The sequence below is a fragment of the Parambassis ranga genome, chromosome 2, assembly GCF_900634625.1.
Source record: "Parambassis ranga chromosome 2, fParRan2.1, whole genome shotgun sequence".
In the NCBI taxonomy this organism is placed as follows: Eukaryota; Metazoa; Chordata; class Actinopteri; family Ambassidae; genus Parambassis; species Parambassis ranga.
The window spans coordinates 32877781-32902097 of NC_041023.1; the positions used below are offsets into that span (position 1 = coordinate 32877781).

A 24317-nucleotide genomic window follows, 5' to 3' on the forward strand; every position below is an offset into this window, starting at 1 on the left:
GAGGACCATCACGTCTACATGTCCAACAATTTGTTGAGTCAATACTGACTCCATTTGAACACAGCATTCCACACCATAGTCATAGTCCAAACTTAGTGCTATGACCAAAAACCTTCCTGTGTGAGTCCAGCTCACACCATGTTAATGTTAATAATACAATTAAAATGCGTTGCCTCAAGTGGCCATTCAAGGAACTGCAGCTTTTAGAACATCATTTCTTAGTCCTGGACACTGACACAATGGATCAATCAGCCATCGTAGAGTCATGTTTCAACCATGAATGCCGATTACTGCCACCTGCTGGTTGGGAGGGTTATTTCATCCGATGCATGTGCATGCTAACTAGCCACTGGCTGTAGTCCAGCACAAGAAACAAGAGAAAACATATAAGCCTGTCTTTGATGGTGGTTTGCAGCCTTTAGATGTGTGTAACTGCATGTCTGAAAAGGGACACACACAGGTGTAAACACACACACACACACAGTTTTGGAGCAGCAGCGGGAGTAAAAGTACTATTTCTGTTCTCAGCAGTATAGCCTGCTGTGTTCCATCTCCAGCCCTGCATCTTACTGATTAGAGCTCACACACACAGACTCACACACACACAAACATTACGCCCTGATTTAAAAATTACTGTGAAAAGCAGCCTGCAGAAAAAAAAATGACCAAAGAGTGATTATTCATGTCCACATGACCACTAACAGTTGCATGCAGTAATGAAGCCCTGACTGGAGACCACCTTGGGGAACACATAACATTATACATATAGTGTTCATGTTTGTCATGTTAGGGTGTCAAGTGAAAAATGGTTGGGGAAGCTTTGAGGTCAGTGTGCAGCAGCTCATAAAAACACTCCCCTGGATGAGTATTTAATTTAAGGGTTATGAATTTTTTTCTACATGATGTTATCGACATCATTATATTTTTAAGTTTGACTGCAGTGCTCCAAGCCTGACAGAATCCAGCTGTCAATCCTGATAGAAAGTGACACATTTCAGTCTGATACACCCACAACTTGTCAGCTATTAACACGCCCCACAGTGACAGGAAATACTCCAAAACAGGACCTGAATGTAGCAGAGCTCTGAGGTAGTTCTGTCTCATATTGACGTATATATTGATTTATTCTTCTTGATTTTTATTTTGATCTTCAATCAGCCTCTCATGATTCTGTCACAGGCTTTAATAAGAGGCTGTCAGCAGGGTGTCAGAGGTGAGTCAGGCCCTGATTTGGTCCAATTAACTGAATCTGTGGGAGCTGTGCTGAACAGAACTATGTGGTCTCCTGGAGTAACTACATAAAAACCACACCAACCAACCAATGAACATAGAAACCTATGCAGCCCCTAAATACTGAGCTTTAAAGAAACTGATAATACTGTGTGAGCCTGTGGTTGGTTAGCTTGGCACACAGAGATGCTCAAGAAGCAGTCCAGAGAATGTTGGTAAGAGAATGTTCACCCATTTGACAGAACCAGATGAGCTGTTTTTTAATACCAGTATTTATGCTAAGCTACGCTAACCTGTGGCTGGTGGAAAGGTCACCCAGCAGAGGGGGTGTGAACTTTGTTATCTAATTCTAAAAAAGAAGCTTTCCAAAATTTCAAAGGCACAAATCATTCAGCCTGTGACAATGTCTGATGCTTCACATTTTGATGGACGATGGATGTGGGCTAGCTTTATATATGGTTTGTCTAATGGGTTCCTGCTCACAGCCCCCATCGTCAGATATTGAATCCAGTTTGGATATTTGGACCACCACACATTTGTTTCTATGACAACTATATTGTGAAAACACTATCCAGCCATAATCACAATATTTAATATTAGAGATCAGACAGCTCAGTGCACAATACATAATGACCATAATGACTTTTAATATAACTAGACTCCAACACCAAATTTTATGGTTATTGACAAGCACTCTCTCTCTGTTCCACACACACACACACACTCAAACACAGACACACCCACGTACAATAAAAACACCCACCAGCTTTTACATAAAAGACCCTGTGGAGCGTTGGAGGGAAGCAAACTAGAGAAGGTGTGATCTGGCCCTGACCCCAGTCTGAAAATGGAAACATGGATCCACACTCCTGACAACACGCACACGGGTAAAGGACGGGTGTGGCGGAGAAAAAGTGAGAAAAAGAACAAGAAGAGAAATGGATGGAAGAGAAAATATCCACACACGAACCTTTCACAGGTACTTTTATGCAGCCATCTCAGTCCTTATATCCCATGTCAGTGCCTTGTCAGGTAGTTATTTACACCTCTAAGAGTGGAATAAATCAAATCCCTGACACCAGAGGCAAATACTGCTTTGTCTTTACAGTTGGTTACACAGGAGATGAAACACTAAAATGACTTCCTATAGCTCATTTAAAAGTGATAATAGATCACGTATTGATCGACTCTACTCCTCTCTTGCACTCAATTGCTCGGTACGGTTTGAAGCTCATTTTGCATGGGCAGCGATGAAAGCATGCCGCTGATTCATGGCTGACATTTACTGATTGCAGGACTGTCTTGAAGGCTGCTGACTTAAAGGACAACACTCGTGGATTTGTAACATTATAGCACATTAAATACAGATATCTGAAGTGTTGAGGTAGGATGGAAACCTTTGGTTTATTGCTATGTGATGAAGCAACTGTATGTTCTGAGATCATCTTAAAAAGGACAGAATAAATCATTTCTTCCAGCTTTTAAAAGGCATTATGTTTATCCAGCTGCTGATAAATTGCGCTGAATGGGTCTTTAGGATATTTATTCAGGGTCTGTTCTTATTGGAGAGCTTAGGAACCATCCTGCTGAGCATGAACACACCCTAAGTATCCGATCACAGCTAGAAACCCACACAGTCTTTCATTCATGACACAAATATGATTATGTGTAACTGTATGACAAACAGATTACTAATTATAAAAAATGTACTTTATCTCATTAGTGCCTAGTGAGTTTATATTTATATGCTTTGTACACCCATCAGCCGTATCAATCTGACCACTGACAGATGAGGTCAGTGACACAGTGAGATTATCTGGTTACCATGGCTACTCTCAGCGGGTCGGATATTAGACAGCAAGTGAACATTTTCTTCTCAAAGCTGAGGTGTAAGAAGAAAGAAACATCAACATGCAGAAGGATTTGAGTGAAGTACCAAATTGTGACAGCTGGATAACTGAGACACAGCATCTCCTAACTGCAGCCATCGTGTGGTCTTCCTGGTCTGCAGTGGTCAGTGCCCATCAAAAGGAAGGAACAGTGGTGTCAGAACACACACTGCATTGCAGAGTGTTGGGTATGGGGCTGCAAAGCTGCAAACCAGGCGGGTTAGGAAGGAGGTTTGCATCACAAGTTGATCAAATAAATATTTGGTGATTGTGTTACCCTAAATCAGTCTTTTAGACATTATGAAAGACCTGGATATCAACAGGTTTGAAAATATGTTGAATATTTTCTTATGTAAACACTGATAATTGACACAAATCCTTGTATGTGAGGGTGTGAAAGAGAAGAGTGTGAGAGCGCTCTAACAGAGTGCTACTTATTGACAGAGCACTCATCTAATTATGTAATTTAATAGTATGGATTTAGGGGCGGGAGGAGACGGAGGGAAGGATCAACTGTAAGGCAGCAGGGAGACAGGGAGAACGAGTGAGCAAACAAGTGTAAGAGTGTGTGTGAGTGGGTGCAAGAGAATGAGAGAGAGAGCTTGTGTGTGTGAGTGAGTGTGCGAGTGACCGACTTGCTGAGGAAGCGAGTAAGCTACGAGGTGTTGAAGTGATGAAACAGAAGGAGGCATGTATATATATATATATATATATATATATATATAGAGAGAGAGAGAGAGAGAGAGAGCGAGAGAGAGAGCAGGAAGTGAGACAAGACTGAAAGGCGAGAAGGACAATGAATGGATGGAGAAAATAGAAAAGGAGGGATGTGGGTGTGGAAACAAGAACAAATGGACAGACAGGAAAAGATGCAGAGAGATTGAGTCTGAAAGAAAGAGGTAGAGAGAGCATGTGTGTGAGTGAAGAAGAGAGAGAGAGAGATGGAGATTCTCTTGGGGACTGGCCTATTTTTCAAATGAATGCATACGAACACAGAGTGGCGTCACATTTATGCTCGGGAACAAAAACGATCAGTCCAAATAGGTACACTGCAGATAGGATGCTGTGATTCTGAACACACACACGCACGTGCACGCACGCACGCACGCACGCACACACACACACACACACACACACAGTGAAACATCTGCGGTTGTCTGGCTTCATTACAGAATGAAAACAGAAATGACAAAACACACACACTTCCCTGGCTGACCCACAAATTGCACAAATTTCTTACATAAAATAAGAAACATACAGAAGTGCCACCAACCAATCATTTATGAATGACTTGGTTGGCTGTGATGGAGGCATAATGTACAAATCCACAAGTGATGACACTTTTCTGTAATTGTCATGGTGGCTGAATATAAAGAGGTGTCTTTTTCAGACAGACTGACAACTCGATCACTACTAGGATTACAAATAACAGCTTTGTTCAAAAGCGGTGATTTGACAGTGTTGACTTTTAGGTGACTAGAGAAACACCAGTCCAGAATAATGAAGGATATATTATCTTCATGTGTCTCTACTGGTGTTCATCACAGATGGAATATAAAGATGGATGATGTGGTTATGCTGATTTTTTTTTTGCTTCTGGGAGCTGCCATGTTGGAAGAAACACACATCTTTGGAAGCAAAGTCTGTGCAGTAAAGGGTTAAGAAGCTGTATCTTCGCTGCTCCACCCAAACACTCACACTCAAACACCTACTTCTGCATCAAGTTTACAGCTGTGGTAACAAATCTTCCATAGGTAATAAACAAAAAAACAAACAAACCTACAAAATGATCTTTTAAAACAATGAACATTAGATCTGCTCTGACTGACTAGCTTTAGCATGTTTCTGGCTATGAATTCATGAATACAGTTAGCATACAAGCTGCTATTGTTGACCCACGGTCAGAAGCCTCAGCATATATGTGCAAAAGTATTTTGCTAATCAGCCTGAATAATAAAATAAAAGTCTTTTGTTCTGACAGAGTACCTTTAGATATTTCGACTTACTGATAATTAGTCAACTGTAAGAGTTAAAAGAAATAGATTTTGGCATGTTATTGTATAATAACAGGATGGTGGTGCTTTTGGTGGGTTCCACACACTATTCCAAATAAAACACAATGATAATAACAGAAGACGTCAATCAATCGAGTACAGTTGTTACACAGCCAGAGTCCTGAGAAGAAGTATAATCAGACATCAGAGGAACACCATGCGGTGAACTGAGAATAACAAATCAGCTTTCAGTCTGGTCTCAATTTTTCTCTTTGTGTTATCTGAATCATATAAAGCTGCACAAGTTGAAATGTGCGATCAAAAACATTGTGCAAGTGGCACTGCATCTACACAATGAGCATACCTCATATATGACTTCTAGCTGTGAGGAGTGTATGAGTGTGAAGTGCTCCTGTGTGTGTTTGATTACAGGGGAAAATTAGAATACTTCTCATTAAAGAGGCCTGGCTGTGACTCAGCCGGAGACGGCGGAAAAGGTTTTCATGATTAAGCTGCTTATGAATGATTGAAAACATAAAAACATGCACAAGTTGGTGTTGTTGGTTTGAGTCTTTGTGTGCACAGACTCGACAACACGACACAGGACAGAGCGGGCTCTGCCAGCTCTTCGCTGTGCTGCCAGCAGAGTGACCATGTAAAAATGGCTTTTGGTGACATTTCCAGCATGACATTTGTCTGTGGGGCCATCTGTGAGGGCCAACTGGCTGGTGTCAACACAAAATGAGTAACTGGCCACCGACGATACACACTCATATTTCACAGTGTACTGTGTTGGGAAGAATACCTTTAAAAAGTATTCAGTTATAGAATACAGATTACATGCCCTAAAACGTAATTTGTAATGTATTCCGTTACATTACTCAGTCAGAGTAACGTATTCTTACTTACACATTGAATTGCATTTTAAGTGATTGAATGCAGCGATTAGCCCCTGCTTACTACAGAGGACGCTATAAAACATTCAATAAAGTGTCCAGACTGTTCCAGATGACTATTTAGAGGAACAGAAAAGGTCATTTTACACGCAGAAACAGTGTTTGAATACATACATCAAACAGACCCATGTATAAGACTACCTGACTGCAGCGACACGTTCCTACTTAAAAGTGAATCAGCCTCCGTTTTGGACGGAGTTAGCTAGCAGCATGCATCTAACACGCAGTGCTTCATCCTCATCCTCATCCTCAGACTCTGACCCCCATCAGTCCGGCTGCTCTGTCCTCTCTGTCGCCCGCAGCTGCAGCTGCAGCTTTCTGTCCAGTTTGCTGATATGAACCAAAAACTTTAGCTTTGCTCAAAGATGTTGTATTGCCGGTAAGAGCTCTCACTCCAATGACTATTCACCACCAATGACTATTCACCATCATACATGCGTATATGACCACACAATGAGACCATCAGGAGAGTCAGACATCTGCCGTAAACAAGATCTTTGTTGTAAGAAGACGATGATTGTTTTACGTGACTTGTTTCATCCAGCAGAGTGAAAAAACACGTTAAAGTACCGTGTAATCCACTGATTTCAACAATGTAACTGTATTCTGATTACCATCTCTTTAGAGCAGGGATGTCAAAGTCAAATACACAGAGGGCCATAAAACTAATTGGCTATAAGCCGAGGGCCCGACTGATTCAATGTTTATTAAAACATATTGAAATGATTGCACGTAGCCTATTGAGCTTGAAACCCCCTGTTCTCAGCATCCACCTTCCGTTTAGCCATTTTTTGGGGAGGAGGAAGCTGAAGGTTGACATCTGCTCTGACTGCTAATGAATGATGGAGCCGAAGTCCGCGGGTTACCGTTGCATTGTGGGAAATGTAGTATTGGTGCGTGCAAAACACCAGCGGGCGGCTACGGCCTGCGGGCCGGTTCTAATACTAATCAAATATCATCCCAGGGGCCATAGATAATTCATTCATATGTCAAAGTCAAGTCAGACATATGTGCTTTAGAGTGTAACTGTGACGGAATACAGTTACTCATATTTTGTATTCTAAATACGTAACGTCGGTACATGCAATCCGTTACTCCCCAACACTGCAAAAACTTTCCTTAACCAGTGTGAGTGACAGAAAACAGCTGGTCACCTCAGAGACATGTGAGAGACACAGGTGTGAATGGTGGTGTGTCTCAGCTGTCCTCTTGTGTTTGGATCACTTAAAAAGTGCTTTAAAGCATCATCTGTTAGATATGAAAAATGCTTCTGCATCTGATGATGGTCAGTGTATGTGTGTTGGCACTTTAAACCACTTCTAAAGAAAGACATTTTCCAACAGCTTATTAGAAGATAAAACACTAAAGTAACTAAAAGAACACAAGGTTCTTCCTCCACAGCTTGATTTCGTGTCCCTTTGCTCACTCTTCTCTTATTAATCTGTCTCACACTCCATCTTCTGTCATCTGTCTTGATTGCTCCTCTATGCATTCCCCAACCTCATCAACATCAATGTCATCTCTCCCTCTGTTCTCCCCCATCCCTGTTTCCTGTACTCCTCAGTTGAGTTTATCTCTCTCTCTATCTTCTTTGACCCCCCTGCTTGTCCCTCTGCTCTGTCAACACACTGCTGACCCACCCTGACAAGACACACACAGCAGTACACAGTGACCTTTACATGCAATATTATGTGGCTAATTGAATCAATAACATCCACTCCCTAATTTGACCCGCAATGTTAGACATTTATAACCAAAGACCAGAAGTAGAAAGGTGAAGGAATATCCACACACCCATCCATCCTGTGCTCTGCTGGCACAATGTCAAACAAAAAGACATCCAGGGACGCAAAACCATACAGACCAGACACACACAGAGACGTAGGTTCTTTTTCCTGACAGGTCCATAGGCATATGTGTCCATCACTGTAGGCCATTGGAGTGAGGTCCTTAAAAACAGCAGGACAAATGTGTATGTGTGAGAGAGAAAGGTTATTCTGGTAACAATCAGTGAACCCAGAGAGGACCTGGCACATGAGTTCAAAGCAACCTCATCCTCAAAGACAGCCTATGTGCAGTATGTATGTATGTACTCACATACATTGGTGTTCAGTACATTCCATAGTGTATGTCTGTGCTATAAATCCAGATGCTGCAAGCAACATGCACCACTGCAAACATATGTATGTTTTAATTTATGGCACCTTTTAAGCCATGTTAGCAAACTACATAGCAGACTTTATATGAAACATACTATTAGATTGACTGTCAGGATATTACACAACTAGTCATCATCATGAAGAACTGAGGACAGAGTCCAGGCTTTTCTAATGAGCAGTGTAGCTATGCTAAGTGAATGCTACATTAGCTTGTTGTTGTCTCTAAAAAATGCCATGATGGATTATGGCCTTTGATTGTCTAAACTAGTCTTTAACAGTTAGCCTGGTGGTCTAAAACAGGCTCCCCAGTTTCAATGCTTTAACAGAAAATCCTACTGAACTATAGGAACACATCAAAATCAATAGCTTCTCATGCAATGTGTACTATTTCAACTTCCATTATCTGTACCATATCATTGAAAGGTGTATTTTGGGTGGATTTTTTATCTTATATTTTGATATGAACAGTGAGGAGGAATGAGGGGAGGGGAATAACACGCAGCATGGAAGAATTGTTGTATTGTAACTATATCTGGTCAAAATAAGTGATAAGTAGCCTCAAAGTCAAAAGAATGGTGTTTTTTGTTGTGTCTCCTATCTCTGTCCAAAATATAAGGTTCGTATAAATTTGTGTGCACAACTAGATCTCATTAGACAGCATAATGAGCATTAGCATTCAAGTATGTGATGCAAACCTGCACTGACACATGGTATGTGGTTAGGATTTTTGGATGGTGTGTGGGTGGAGATGCTGGTCTCAGGAGCTCTGTGTCTGTCATGTTGAATGTGACAGAACCAAGACAAGGATCTCAGTGGGATACTTGATGATGAGTGGCCACTGGATTCACAGCACTCCCATAAAAGTGGCACAACTCTGTTGCACCTCTTTCCTACTTTACAGCCTCTCTGTCACAATTTTCTGTCATTTTGTACTCTCTCTCTCTCTCTCTCTCTCTGTCTGTGCATCTGAGCAGCCCAATTAAAACATGTGGCCCACCAGACAGAGACTAAAATGGAGAGCAAAGGGCATGGAGCTGTCTGCTTTCAGTCAAAGTTCCCTATCTACTTACACTTATTAACGATTTTGTTGTGAATACACAATTTACCCAGCTACTAATGACCAGAAAATCAGAAACTTCAGTTCTAAGATTTCAAGTGGGACATTGAGCTAACAGGGACTCACATGTACCCCTCGTGTGAACATATTTTACTCAGAAAAATCTGTGAACTCCATCAATCCGTTCCTGTCAAGTTCCCAACTTCAGAGAGCGGACTGTTAGAGCAGAGTGACAGCCAATATGTGCTTTTTCTAGTTTGCAATTTTACTTTTTTTTTGCCAATCTGCCTCTCACTGCCCTTTTCCTTCTTTCTCTGCGCCAGCCTGGTGGTTTAATCAGGAAAAACAGCTGGGAACAGGGAGAGAAGAGCCTGTCTCTAAGCCCGGCTGATTTACTGGCTACTCAGACCTCCTTTATATCTCAGAGGCTAATAGGGCTAGCCTGGCAGCTTCTCATGGGAACAAAAAGGCAGGTGGCAGAGATACAGGCAGCCTGGCAAAGTGTGCAGAGGTAAGATGCATAAAGGATGAGTAACATGGAAAAAAACAGGCACATCTATAATGACTATAACTGTAATACAGATACAGATTAAAGAAATCTGTATCAGATACAGATTAAAGAAATCTGTATCTTCTTCAAGTTAAATATTTTACATCTTTACATTTTATTTATATTGAATGGTGGCTATTGCCATGGTAACAGATGTAGTCTCTCTCTCTTTCAATTCCTTGACAGTCTCTCTGGCCTTTTCTGACCCACTCCTCACCTGTCAACCAGCCATCCTCACAACCCGAAATCGGTGTTAGGGACTGACGGGTTACAAGTATATATGTATGCAACCCTTCCAACCCTGCCCAAAATCATTAACTCTTTATCAACCATACACCTGTGATGAATAATGGTCACGATCTTGAAGTACTTAAATCACATCGGACTTTGCTAATGTATTAGACTTGTAATCAGATTACATTGGATCATTTTCCCAGTTTTTCTTTGGCCATTGTGAAGATCTGTGTGACCTACACATGTTTAGGTCATCCCCCTCATTAGCCCTGACCTGCTGCCTGCCTGCCTGCACAGCTGCATGTCATCGACATCAATTTGTCTAAGTGACCCTGCTGTTCTGGTACAATCATTATTTTTTAGTTGTCATTAGATTTTAATTTTGTTTTCAATATGAGTTTGTGGAGTGGGGTTGTTGGTTCTAGTTAAACATCATTTTCAGTTTATTTCAGTGCTGATTTAAGTGTAAGAGGCCTTATGTGTTGACCAAACTGTGTACATTTATTTAATCTTTGTTTGCTTTTAGATTAATTTACCTTATAGCTGTTCTGCCATGTGGGTTACAAGATTATTTTGCAGTTGAGTCTTCTTTAATTGTCCTTACTGACGCATTTGACAACTAGGTAGTTTTTGAAATCAAATCTTTTTCCACTATTTAGATAGGAATACCTGTGATTCCATTATTTTAGTATTAGTATTATTCATAAAGTCACAGAACAAAACAAAACAAAACAAAAAAAAGAACAGAAACATGCATTAACCTGAAACCAATACATCTTAGTTAATTAGAAGCTTAGTGTAAGTCAAGATCCATGATCGATTTGCACGTGTTTTCACTTGCTTTCCCTGATTGGATGCCTCCTTGTGACACTGGATCAATAGGAAAGAGCTCAGACTGATCTGATCTTGTATCTTATTATGGGATTTTAGACAAATGTAAATTGACTAGACTGACATTTCCTTAACCCTTTCCTGTTAAATATGCTGCACCTTTGGAAACAGTATTTTTAATATTCTCTGCTAGTACAATTATTACTTCATGATGCATGAACTTTGATGCCGTTGTAATTAAGAGCAGACCTCTGCTCACTTCCTATATGACTGAAGTGAGTGAAATAAAACATTTCAAATTAGGATATGGTGCACACACAATGCACACAATCCAAACTGAGACACAGTGGTCAAAAGTTGATTGTCAGCAGCAGTAAGGTCTTTAATGTCACTTCAGAAGGATGTAATAATCACCAGGCTGAGCTGCAGAGCTTTTTTTTCCAAATGAAAGGGCAATCAGATTTCAATTTGTAGACCGGAGACACATTTTAATGTCAGGTGTAAACATTAGACAATCTCGACACCATCTTGATCGAAGATGTATTGATGCTCAGAGCAAATGGGTCGCTCTCCACACAGATAAGCTAGCAGTTAGACCTTTTTGGGAAGACTAGAAGACAGAGAGCCATGACAGATTGAGTTTGTGTCTGTGTGGTTCATAGTGCTGGCGACAGGAGATGAAGGTGGATGTACAGCTATTACAGACAGACAGTCAATAGACAGTGAGAGACAGAGCTGACAGATCCAGAGTTCCACCTCTTCCTTCCTCTTCATCCTCTCTACTTACAAATATCCATAGCGTCTCACACACACACACAAAATCACATGAGTGTCACATCTGCCATGTGCTCACGTCACACAGGTGCACATGTGCAGACACCAAGGTCCATTGTGACACATTTTGCGCATTAAATGGCACGGGCATGCAGACACGCCCGTACACACGTGCACACGCTTATCCTGCTGCGCTCACCTCTGATGGTTGCTAAGCAACAGCACATATCCACGGATTGTTTACAGAGCCTTGTAATATAGTTCATCTCAGAGAGGCGGCGAGGCAGAGACAGACGACACAATCTCCTTAGATGGAAAGATAAAGAGAATAAAAGAGGAAAGGTGCTTCGTCCTTTCACAGGCAAGTGGGCAGTAATGCAATGAGGCTATCGCTCCCCAGTGGATGGTGTGTGAAGAATGAAAGTAATGTCTTGTGATTTGATACATTTGTCTAGATGTGTCTTGTGTGGGAATGGAAAGGCACACAGATTCAGTGTCTTTATTTTGATTAACCCTAAGGGTGAAGGAGATAAAATATACTTGAACTTTCCTCTCCAGTGACAATATGATGTAATGAATGAAGGCTTGAAAATGAAATGACAGGTGCACACAGCTTCAGCTGCTACAGGTACGCTGAAAGGAGATACCTTATATAATGGAAGATACTTAATAATAGTAATTAAGAGTAGACTTGGCAGTGCATTATAAATAATTGTATTTAAACTATATTTGTCCCTACAGTCCTGGCACCCCCAGAATAAATACTTACATGACTATGTTGATTCCTGAAAGCTGCTGGAACATTTGAAGACCACAGCCCACCAGGAGGGCTCTACGAGTCGGGGGGTAGGTCAGCATCCGCCAGATCACCGGGCCATCTGGAGACACACGAAGAGTCACAGCAGAATTTAATTTAAAACTCAGCATGGCCTTACTGATTAACCCTTTAATAGAGATTAATTTCAAAACAGGCTCACAACCATTAGAAAAGCAAGAACCCAGCAGCCATCACACAGATCAAAATATAATCTTGTACTTTAATGAAGCTGGAATGCTATTATTGCGTTGCAAGGCTGGGGATGACTTCCTGTTGCCATCCCTTGTGATTACTGGTGGATTTTAATGCACAGTAAAATCTGCATCCCAAGGATCAGGTAGCCTGGTAGCTGTCATTTTTTTTCCTTTTCATATGGCGATGGATAACTCGTGGGATGATAGCGTGGGATGAAACAAATATTTGAATTTGGCTTTGGCCTCGTGGAGTCCCTCTTGGCTCAGCAACAGAGCCAGACTGTGATCTCCAGCACACACACAGACATGCAGTTCCTTTGGGAGGAGAAGTCTTAATAGGACGAGAGAACGGATGGACAGGCATGGAGCTCTCGGGCAAAGATGGAGACACACACACACGTATACCATGCAATGAAATCGGACAAACAAGACTGATCAAACACAGGTAATGCCAGGATATACAAGTGACTGTGCAAACACAACATATCATAAACAGGGATGCATGAGCCTGCACATATGAAATGGCACAAACACACACACACAGTCTGATTATTTGGGAGCAGCTGTGTGTGGGAGTACTCTGGACCAGTGAACATCTCTTTTAGCTGTTCGACAAGCACACCAGACTTTGTAAAGGTAGCCCCTGCTGAGACACAAACACACTTAAGCCTTCCTTATGATGGTCGTCTGTCAACTTTGAGTCTTTTCAAAATGTGAAAAGCTGAAAGCCTTTTAGTTCATCTATTTATCTACACTTTTAGACCAGAAGCCTTTCAAAGAATTAGAGGCAATTTTGTAAGTCAATTTAACACCTACAGCTTTTTCATAAGAGTTCTACATAAGAGTGCTCTGCATACTAAAGGTTTATGTTCTTTTAATGTACATTAAGGCAAGGCATCTTGCCATGTTAGGGTAATCATATTTTGTGCATTTTGTCTAGCGGAATTATAGCTCTTGCTAAAGAACCTCCCGAGAAATTACTTTACTACAGTAGTCATTTAATTGTGTACCTCTTGTTGAGTTATGGCCTATGATATTATATTATCATGTTTACCCTTAGCTGCCACATGTTACCATCCGCCCACTTCACACATTCATGTAGCAGCAGCTCCACTGAATAATTACACCTCCAGTTAGAGGATGTTGGGTTAAACATAGCCATACAACAATGAGCCTAAAATAAGGAAGAGCTTTCTGTGGAGGTGGCCTGTCGCAGGTGAAAATGCAAAGTGCAAGATTCAACCCTGTCAACAGCTTTAAAAATTAACATAGGACTCACTTGGCCAAAGCGATTAATTGCACCACATTGTCATAGCACAGGCTTTAAGGGCTATCTGTGATTTTGCACATGGGCTAATGAAGAATACTAATGAACATGTGAAAACAGTTTCAGAACGTCTTCTGTGGCTCGGGAGCAACCCGTCTAAGGATGGAAAAAATTTTTTTTTTTTTATTAGATTAGCTGACTTTGGGAAATTGGGATTCGTAGACCGAACTACCAAGAGAGTTCAGACCTGATGGCTGTGTGAAGAAGAACTAAATCAAACCAAACACACACATCCACACAAACAACCTGTATTTTACTTTTCTTGCTCTTGAACAGCACAAGTGAAGGGTTAAAAACAGCACAAATGCAGGCAGATTGGCCCCGCATGTGTTTTTACATACAAATTCAGTTGGAAATCCACTTAAGCATGCATATGTGCAGAGACACACTCTCACATGTGTCTTGCACAAACTCACAAAACACACAGCTTCATTTCCTCAGCTGAGCACCACCCGGCTGTAATTTAATCAGATGAGATATTGAAAAAGAGGGATGGGGATGAAAAACAAGCCAGCAGGCTAGCAGTATGCTACAAGCACAGTGATTAAGTCTCATAGCACTGTGGTGTAATTGCACATTAGCTTTCCACATTGAACCTTTCCAGTTACATCTGCTTCATTTGAATGTGATTTTTACTGCTTATTACTTATTCCCACCAATTTAGCCTAAAAAAAATCACATACTGTGCTGTAGCTTGTGATGAGGTTATGTCAAAGCCAGGTTAAAGTGTAGATCATGGTGTCATGATTCTTATGACTGTAAAACACACACCTCATCTCACCCTTGCTCTGTAGCCATCCAGCATCACTACCTGCACTGATCCCCTTTGATTCGCCGTCTTATCAGATTTCAATCCCACATATAATAGCCTCACTCTGAGGTCATCATACCAATTGTTTGTACAATGAACCAGGGAAGCCTGAAGTGTTTTTAATAAGAACCAGGTCCGTCTACCTCTACCTCCTCTTCTCACCCTTTCTCTTTGATTTTCAGTGATGGAATCTTCAGTTAGTTCTTTTCCATGGCACCTGCTCACATGAAACACCTCTGAGTTAATGACCCCCATGGTCAATTAAAGTGCCCATTTAGCACCGTTATCCTGTCAGATGTTCTTTTTTATTCACACTACAAAACACATGCCACAGTGGGCTTAATGAAACAAACAGGAGCAAGAGGAAAGAGGAACAAAGATGTAAATGGCAGTGCACACTTGCTGGCATGCGTTCACACATATTCCCATACTGATGAGTAAATCCTCAGTCTGGTATACCTCTATATGTGAGTCAATATTATCCGCAGGGGGGGAAACTGCTATTGAACAATGGCCAATCAAGTAAACAAAGAAGGCATACCAGGGGGGAACTATACAGATACAAGTCCATCTTTACACAGGAATGGCCTCGCTTTTAAGGTGGACAGGAATAGCTCAGTCTATCCAATCCAATCACAGTGTCCTGTGGAAGTAAGTGGATGAAAATGGGCTTCACTTATGTAACAGAGCAGGCTGCAATCAGGGACTGAAGCCTAGGTAGGCAATCTGCAGCCCTCCTACTTCAACCCTCCACCCCCACCCCCCTCTAATTATATCTTCCACATACTCCCCCCTCTCTCTTTTCTCCTCTTTTTCCTCACCTTTCCTAGGCTTCCTCATCAGACTAGGATCATGACACCCGGACACAGTCAAGATCAGAGCAGGAGGTGAGAACTAATAGAGAATAGAAATTAGATCTCTGGCTGCAACCGATGGTTATGAAGCCTATTTTTTGTGTCATTTAAGATTAGAGCTTCAAAGAAGAAAACCGCAAAATATGACACGATTAAGAAAATTAATAAGACAAAAAGCAAAGCCCATCTGCTTTATTGCCTTGTTTGGAAGGAATATGAGCACTTAATTCTTCCACGTTGAAATCAGCCACATGTTGTCCTCAGATTTTATGACACCAAGTCCACAAGATAACATGGTAGGTTCTCTTAAATCAGATTAATCCATTCAACTTTAATACAGTAGCTGTAGTTTTATCCCTGGCTAAAGAAAGTGTGAAATCGATCTACAACACCTGTTGAGAACTGAACCTGGTGTCCTAGTTGAAAGTCGGTCATTAAAGTGCTTCCAACAACCCTCCTGCTTCCCTTCACTGACTTTGAGGTGGCATTTTGTGTCTTCTCATGGGCAGGAAGAAGCCCTTACAATGTCGATGACCTTTAGTGCCACATATTGAATGCAAAAGTGCACATGTGGCAAATATGTGAGGAGATGTGGAGATGTGTTATGTCTGTTGGACATAAGGGTTCTTCCTTGCTTGTTTTTTAGCACACTATAGCACTTGAGGAGGGGTTTATTTATGTATGCAGCTCATAATAACAACCACCTTAACATCAAGTGGACACTTGTTATGTTAAGAGCAGGTGGAGGGAAAAAATCAAATCAGCAAAAAATGAGGCTGTCAAGCTCTTGTAATGGACGCATAACCTTTGTCAGCCAGTCATGTGGACCAACACGTGAGGCTCTATTTGTCTGATAATATTTTGTACAAGAATCCTATTCCAGGCAGTAGAGCTATTTTTAGCTTTGTAAAAAAAATATTTTGTCACCTAATGTTTTTTCTGGAAAGCAGGAATCTTGATTGTTTTTTTCCTGGATAATTGAGGACCACTCAGGTGCTGTAGTGCGCAAGGGAGAGAAACAGCATTTTAAGTGGAGCTGATCGAATCTTGTCAGTAGCCTGGACTCCAGTCTGCAGATGCAGGGTAGCAGCTGTGTTTATCTAAGGGCACTGAGGGACCAGCGGTTGCCAGGAGCCGAGCACCAGACAGACAGATGGATAGATAGATGGACGATAAATTGAGGCGCACGCAGAGGGACTGACACAGAAAAATATACAGGAGTAAAAAATGGCCACGGTGTATACAGTAGGTTCACATGAATATATATTGTCCACGCATTTAAAATTAGAATTTAAAGGAGCATGTCACCAATTTAACATTCCTGTCATAAAACCAGATTTTTTTCCTGCTGTTTTCAGATGTAGTCTCAAAGCTTAAGGTCATCAGTTTTAAATAAACTTGAGCAGCAGTGCCATGAGATTGCATCATTTGCTCCTCTTCAGGCAGTAAATCATGTTGTAGAAAGGGGCAGCAGTTATTGCTTTGGTAAATGAGACCTAAATGACAATGTTTTTTTTTCAAACCTGCAGGCTTTAACCCCTACAAAAGCAAAATAAACAGTGAGTGCAAAACAGGTTTGCACTCTTCACATTACAGACTTGTAGATTCATCACATTACCGACCTTTGACGGACTGGAACAAGCAGTGTTGTTGAAAAAAGACAAAATGGCTGACAGTACCTCGAATAAGATGGGTGTGATAAGACAGGTGTGTAAATATGCACTCCCTCATCCCTGATCACTGAACCTCACTGACTCTAATCTTCATCAGAACTGTCAGTTTTCCTTTAAGAGCCAGGTAGAGAAGGTTGAAGCAAGGCGTCTGGACTTGTAGAGTTTTCTAGAAGACGTTTCGCTGCTCATCCAAGCAGCTTCATTAGTTCTAACTGTTTGGTGGGGAAACATATTACATTATATGTGGTTACAGACCTATGTGGGTGGGTCTGGGTAAAACTTAAAAACCTGAAAAACAATAGCACTAAATGTTTCCATACTTACCTGTGATGTTCTGGCTGACTGGGCCAGGTGAGACTAACGACTGGCTAACGACTATGAAACTGCCGGAGGGGGACTGGTTGACAGCCCTTTGTTCTTACTGTGAGTATGTGTAAACTTCCTGGGAATGGATGGAATCACTGCATTGTATGTGGTGGAAAGATGATGTCTGAGGCCACCACCTCTGTTAAGGGAAGGTTTTTCCAGCTTAACATAGATGGCTTCCTTGACTCCTCTTTCATACCACCTTTCCTCCCTGTCTAAAATGTGAACATTGTTGTCCTCAAAGGAGTGTCCTTTGTCTTTGAGGTGGAGGTGAACAGCTGAGTCTTGTCCTGAGGAGGTGGCTCTCCTGTGCTGAGCCATTCTTCTGTGGAGTGGTTGTTTAGTTTCTCCAATGTACAGATCAGAGCATTCCTCACTGCACTGGACTGCATATATCACATTGCTGTGTTTCTCCCTGGGAATCTTATCCTTCGGGTGAACCAGTCTCTGTCTCAGTGTAGTCATAGGTTTGAAATGGACCGGGATGTCATGGTTGTTGAAGATCCTGCGGAGTTTCTCTGATACTCCTGACACATATGGAATGGAGATGTTCTTTCTCCGCCTGGTGTCGTCCTTCTTCTTGTTGTTGGGGGGTCTTGTTTTTGTGGCTTTGATGAGTGCCCACTTCGGGTAGCCACATGTTTGCAGGGCCTTCCTGATGTGGTGTTGCTCCTTCTTCTTCCCCTCTGAGCTGGTTGGTACAGTTTGTGCTCTGTGCTGCAGGGTCCTGATGACTCCCAGTTTGTGTCATCAGGACCCTGCAGCAAGAGAAAACTCTACAAGTCCAGACGCCTTGCTTCAACCTTCTCTACGTATGATGACCTGGATGACTGAGAATCTTCATCAAACATCTTTAAGAGCCAGATTTCTTTAGACCCCTCACATTCCCACTGCTGATGCCAAATCCAAAGAAAACATGGGTGAACAAGTTTTATGAAGATAATGTGGAGTGCCAGTGCTCCTGCACCTTTGACATATGGTTCAATGACTCCAAATGTGGCTCTTTAGCACTGTAAAGCAGTGAGGCACATGTGATCCAAGGGGAGCTGCTGTCACAATTGATCTTTACAGTGTTTCTGAAAGCTTCTCAGCACCAAACAAAACCACCATCTCTCTAGTTTGAAACTAATCACATCAAAGGAATCAATCAATAAAACACAGGAGGTTGCTGCCAGGTTTTCCTGTAAGTTGGATTCAGCAAGACTTCTGAAAAGGTTCAGAAAAAGCAGATGGTGTAACTTCCCCATTTTGATTTGATAGGTGTTAAAAAGGCACCTACTGCTTATGTAACCTGGCTCATGCCAGCAGACAAAGTGCTACCTGAAGTTGAGACGAGGACACGCCACAGAGGCGCATGCATATTTAAACCCTGTCTGATTTTCCAACTGAGATTTGTATTATTCAGCGGTCAGACTGCTTTTCCTGCAGAGCGCACAGACACACACTGCCTGTCATTAAGACCACCCATACACCACTTGTTGAATGTTAAGTGCAATTATGCACTGCTGTAGCAAAACTCTGTGTGTGTGGATTTTAGTTGCTTAAGAGCTAATCAGCAAAAGTCCTGCACACGTACACACACACAGACATTTCATATCTTATTTTGCAGCAAAGGTGGACACTTCCGCCGTGTACACTTACAACTGCATTTCAACCAAACACACAACTTGCACATTTAAATTCTGCACTCCTTTCCTTTCACACTTTCTGCAATGCGGGGATTTGCTTCTGCACTGGCAAATATTCATTATCACATTTGAAAATGGAGCTGCTGGCCTGCCTGCGCCCCAGCTAACCCCAGAAAAATACTGTGTTTAAGAAGTATGAAAGATTTTTGTTCAATATCCATCCATGCAGTGGCAAGAGTGGAGGGGGGGAACCATGATAGATCTGCCATCGCACAATTCTCCTTCCTCAATTATTAATATGCTGCTTAAAACCTACAGGGGAACAGAGGAGTGGAGAGCTCGGAGAAAGATGCTCCATTGTTCGCTCTTTGTCACTGCTGCCCTTCCTCGCTGATTATTTGGCTGCACAGTGAATCGCACACACTCTTTGTGTTGACACATGTTGTGAGAAGGAATGACTTCGAGCTGAAAAGGCCTATTATTTTTCCCAGCACAATGCTTTTAAAAAACCTAACTTGAACCAGGGAGGTTTAATAGAACAGCAAAAACAAAAAAAAAACCCTACTCAACCAGACAAACTTGATATAAAACATCACAGATTCACAATAAACACTCATCTGCAACAAACTTCTCCACCCTTTTCTTGGCTACCATAGTGTAAGTCCTGCCTGTCTGGCTTAATCACATAGAGAAGATTGAAGCAAGGCGTCTGGACTTGTAGAGTTTTCTTGAAGACATTTCGCTGCTCATCCAAGCAGCTTCATCAGTTCTGTTTGGTGGGGAAACATGGTTTATATGTGGTTGCAGACCTCAGTGGGTGGGTTAGGGTGAAACTCACAAACAATAGCACTAAATGTTTCCATAATTACCTGTGATGATGACCTGGATGACTGAGAATCTTCATTCTAATCACATGATTGCTAGAATTTGTCATTTTGATGCTACAGACAAGACCCAGATGTCAGCTGGCCTTTTTCTATAAGTGTAAAGAGTGCTTTGTCTGCCCACCTACAACTAAAGCACACATTTTGAACACACACACTGGAGCATAGACAAAGGCAGTTATTTACAGGTTTCTTATCGTTTGTGCCACTGCCAGTGTATGTTGACTCATTGCCATCTCTGTCATTTCTATCCTGGTTGTTCACTCAGTAGCAGTAAACAAACTGGCAGCATGGACTCATGTGCCGAATTCTCTTTTTGGCAGAATGAAGGCAAAGAAATCACTCTAACTTTCACTTTTAGTAGTTAAATAAGTCATGCCTGGATTTTGATCTGCTTGCTGCAGCATGTCGAGTCTAGAGTTTAGAGCTGAAGGTCCTTCATGCACATTATATAAAGATTTACTTCTATGCAGGAATAGGTGGAGGATATCACTTCCAATGCTTGACTTCTACAAAGGATGACATGATTGCTCAGTGTCATTCCACTTCACTCAAGAGTCAATCACTTAACAGATGGCACATATTTTGAATGTAGACAGTGGGTCCAATCTGCGCACCAATCTGTGTACAAGACGAGTAATAACATACATGTAATCAGTGTTTCACTCGCTGGTTTGTTTGTTAAACTGCAAGGGAACGGAGTGTGACCTGCATTTCAAAAGGTGCAGAGATGACCTTCATAGCTGCTGATGTGCCATGTGACCTGAATGTGACTGCACCGCAGAGTCAGATACGTTCAAGTGGTCGAATATGCTCCTGTAGGATAAGATGGAAAGGACAGAAAGAAAGCTCCTGTCACACTTTAAGCGGAGGTGAGAAGAGCGGCACAAGGGGGAAAGTATCTGTCGTCATAGGAAACAGAAGTTGACTGACTGTCGTCCATGTTTAATCAGTGGGTGTTTTCATGCATCTTAATCTGCTGCTTTGGTCCAAATAGTTCTGATAGTATCTGTAGAGGAATTCATTTTATCTGTGACTGCAGAAATAGCACATGGTAAGGAACATCTAAATTTGCATCCCCCATAACTGCAGGTAACAAACACAATACTAACGCTTGGAAAATGTTTTCATTCAAAAACTGAAAACTTTGGTAAGAGACTTACCCATTCAAGACGCCACTTCACTGACAGTGTGTGAGCAATAATTTAGCAGAATCTGCTATATAATGTTCACCAGGAGGCAACAGGAGAGTTTAGCAGCAGAAAAGTTCTGAGGTCTGATCTTTTTAAACACTGCCTATTCTCTGCATGAGTCACTCGCACCTCTTCTCTGAGCAGCCTTGAGACAAACGAGTGGGTTTGAAGTAACGCTTGTATTGAACAACTGTACTACACAGCGAAGAGGCAGCGGTTCACGACGTGCAAGAGAGAGCCCTGCTCAAAACAAAGCCTCTAACAGAAGATCAAGTAAACAAATCAATGTCTGATTGATCCATTCAAGAAAAGCATATATTCTGAACAATCTGTGGAAGAAAAAAAAAGTGACAGATGAGGAGGGAAAAAGTTTCATGGGAAAAGCTGTAACAACCAGATAAAGGCTGAAAGAAGTGAAGCACTCCTTTGAAGCTTCATATCAAACCTTTTAAAGTGCTGGCTCAGAGATTTCAGATCACCTGAGGCATTTAAATGTGGAAGAGGAGTAAAATGTGTTGTTTAGAAGAAAGAGAGAGATCTTCACGAGATTTGTCTCCGGAAGGCAGAGGGTGCTGCTGTGATGAAAACAGCTATTAGCTCTATCATATTCTAGTTGGTACAGAAAATGATAGATGTGTACATGTCTGTTCCAACTCTGTTTGTGATGATTTAAAACTAGAAATTTGTCCAGAGGGGATAATTCTGCATCGTGAGGACATTTTGGCCTTGGTAATAAATGCAAAAGCAATTTTCTTGGACAATTCAGATTTTTTAAAAGTCTGATCCCTATTTTGACTGCTTTTTCCAAAGAATGGATGGCAGTTTTGATCATTTTGTTAACCCTTGGGTGACGATTCACCATTCATTCAATCAATCAGCACAGATCTCTGTTAGAAAAGTTGGGTTGGCATAAAAAATATAACAACAAATTTTATGCACACATATACTATTGTAGAAATAATCCACTTCTTAAATAACCCTCACTTTGTTGGAGCACTGTTGGTAGAAAGACTGGTCCTAATGCAGATTCTGATCCAGGTCTTACTTAGGTGAGCTGAGTCCAAATCTACTATTTAGGACTGGACCAAAGCCCTTTATGGGTTAATGATGCTAAATTGTTGCAAAACAACAGGTGGGTGTGGTCAGGTGTTGTCTGTTTGCTAACTTGTTAACACATGTGGCTAAATGTTAGCAGTGCAATATCATGTTCTGTTAATATTTTTCATTTTTATGCATTTTTTCCAGAAAAATCCTGTAGATGTTTTAACTCATTGAGGCTTGAGTACAAGTATAATTGAAAGAAAACCAGCTGGAATATGAATCATAGCAGCTGTGAATTAAAAACACTGCAACTGTTAATACAACGCTGCACTTCTGCCAAAATGTTATTGTGTATTGTTTAGCTTCTGCCTACAGTTATTATGGAAAATATAAATGCCATATGTTGGGTAACAGAGATGGGGAAGAAAATCCCTGTATTAATGAGTCGTGAGTGTTTCTGCTGGCAGAAAATCTCTGGAGTCACCGTTAAGTCTGCTGCTAATCAATTTGATGGGTTATTGGAATTCATGACTTCCCAGCTGCACATCTGCCCCTATACAAATGACAAGGGTCGTCCTTAGAGACATACACTGAGGCACATATAGAAACAAGAGTGTGAGTCAGAGGGGCTTGAGGAGAAACAAATAAAACATAAGCACCGTAACCTACATCATCTGAATTTCTTATTCCCATTGAAGCTTTTCGATTAGTAATTTTGTCAAAGGTAATTTACTGACCTAATAAACCCACGTTTATGGATGGAACATTTGAGTCATAACCATTACTGTGTGCTTGTTAATTTCACTTAGACCTCACTGGAGTCTCTGTAGCCAAAACATTCAAATTCAACAAGCGTACTTTAATTGAATGAAGCATCTGTGGATGAGTCAGAGCTTTTCCGCTGCCATTGGAAACCAGGACCCAGGAAATCTTCTTAAGAATATTGCCACAAGTTAAAGTGGTCTTGATTTTAATCAAAATGTGCTCTGTGATTACAATAACTGAAAAGTTCTAGTGGTGCCATTCAAGATTTGAAGATTAGAAAACTGTTGAACACTGTTAAGATGCAGACAATTTTTACAGCTGCTCCAAAAGCCCACTTAATGGCATCATAGAGCCATAGTTGTAAGGATAACAGAACACCAATGTGCAGTCTGTCCTCGAGGTTACTCATTTTTATATTCCTGTTCAAATTATACCTCAAAAAGGGCAGAACCTCTGCTCACAACCACAACAACCCAATTCAACCCCGTTCCAGGGACGGCACTGGTTCTCAGAACTACAAGATATTTCACTGGGAGTCATGCTCAGCTTGTATTGGAGAAATGCAGAGGGTTGTGTGGTTGGTTTAGGTGGACACACAGCAGTATACAGCTGAAAAAGGATGCTGCTGCTACGTAAGCCTCACAAAGGTGTACTGGTTAGCGGGGACCATCCAGAAACTGAGCTGCTGAAAACAAACATTGAACAGTGCTGTACTACACAGAGAAGCTTTACTTCTTGTACAGAGACACCCAGGATTCTGAAGATAAATAAGAACCGAGACATACAAGACATGAGAAAATGACTAGACACAGGACAGGATGTGGATTTTTGTGCATAGAGCCAACTTCACGATTCCAAGCTGCATGCACAATGCATTCTGGTACATGTAGGCACTGCACTTTCTGATGAAAAAAGCAAAGCAAGCTCCTCGCTCCTCAATGTGTGTTAAAATTATTAATTTTCAATAAACAAACCAACAAGAGCTTGCTAATACTTTGAAGATGGCTGAAATTCTGCAGGATATAATTTGTAACAATAGTCAACTCTGCATACCCACAAATCCATGAATTGACTATTTGGACTTTCAAAA

The 24317-nt window shown here is 41.4% G+C and overlaps 1 protein-coding gene across 1 annotated transcript in view; it reads right to left on the reverse strand.

The window, feature by feature from the left end:
- Positions 1-24317, reverse strand: part of slc2a13a (solute carrier family 2 member 13a) — a 46597-nt gene that overhangs the window by 5604 nt on the left and 16676 nt on the right. Inside the window, exon 4 of the mRNA XM_028399316.1 lies at positions 12444-12552. Within this exon, the coding sequence (XP_028255117.1) occupies positions 12444-12552 (109 nt within the window). The remainder of the gene's footprint in view (positions 1-12443; positions 12553-24317) is intronic.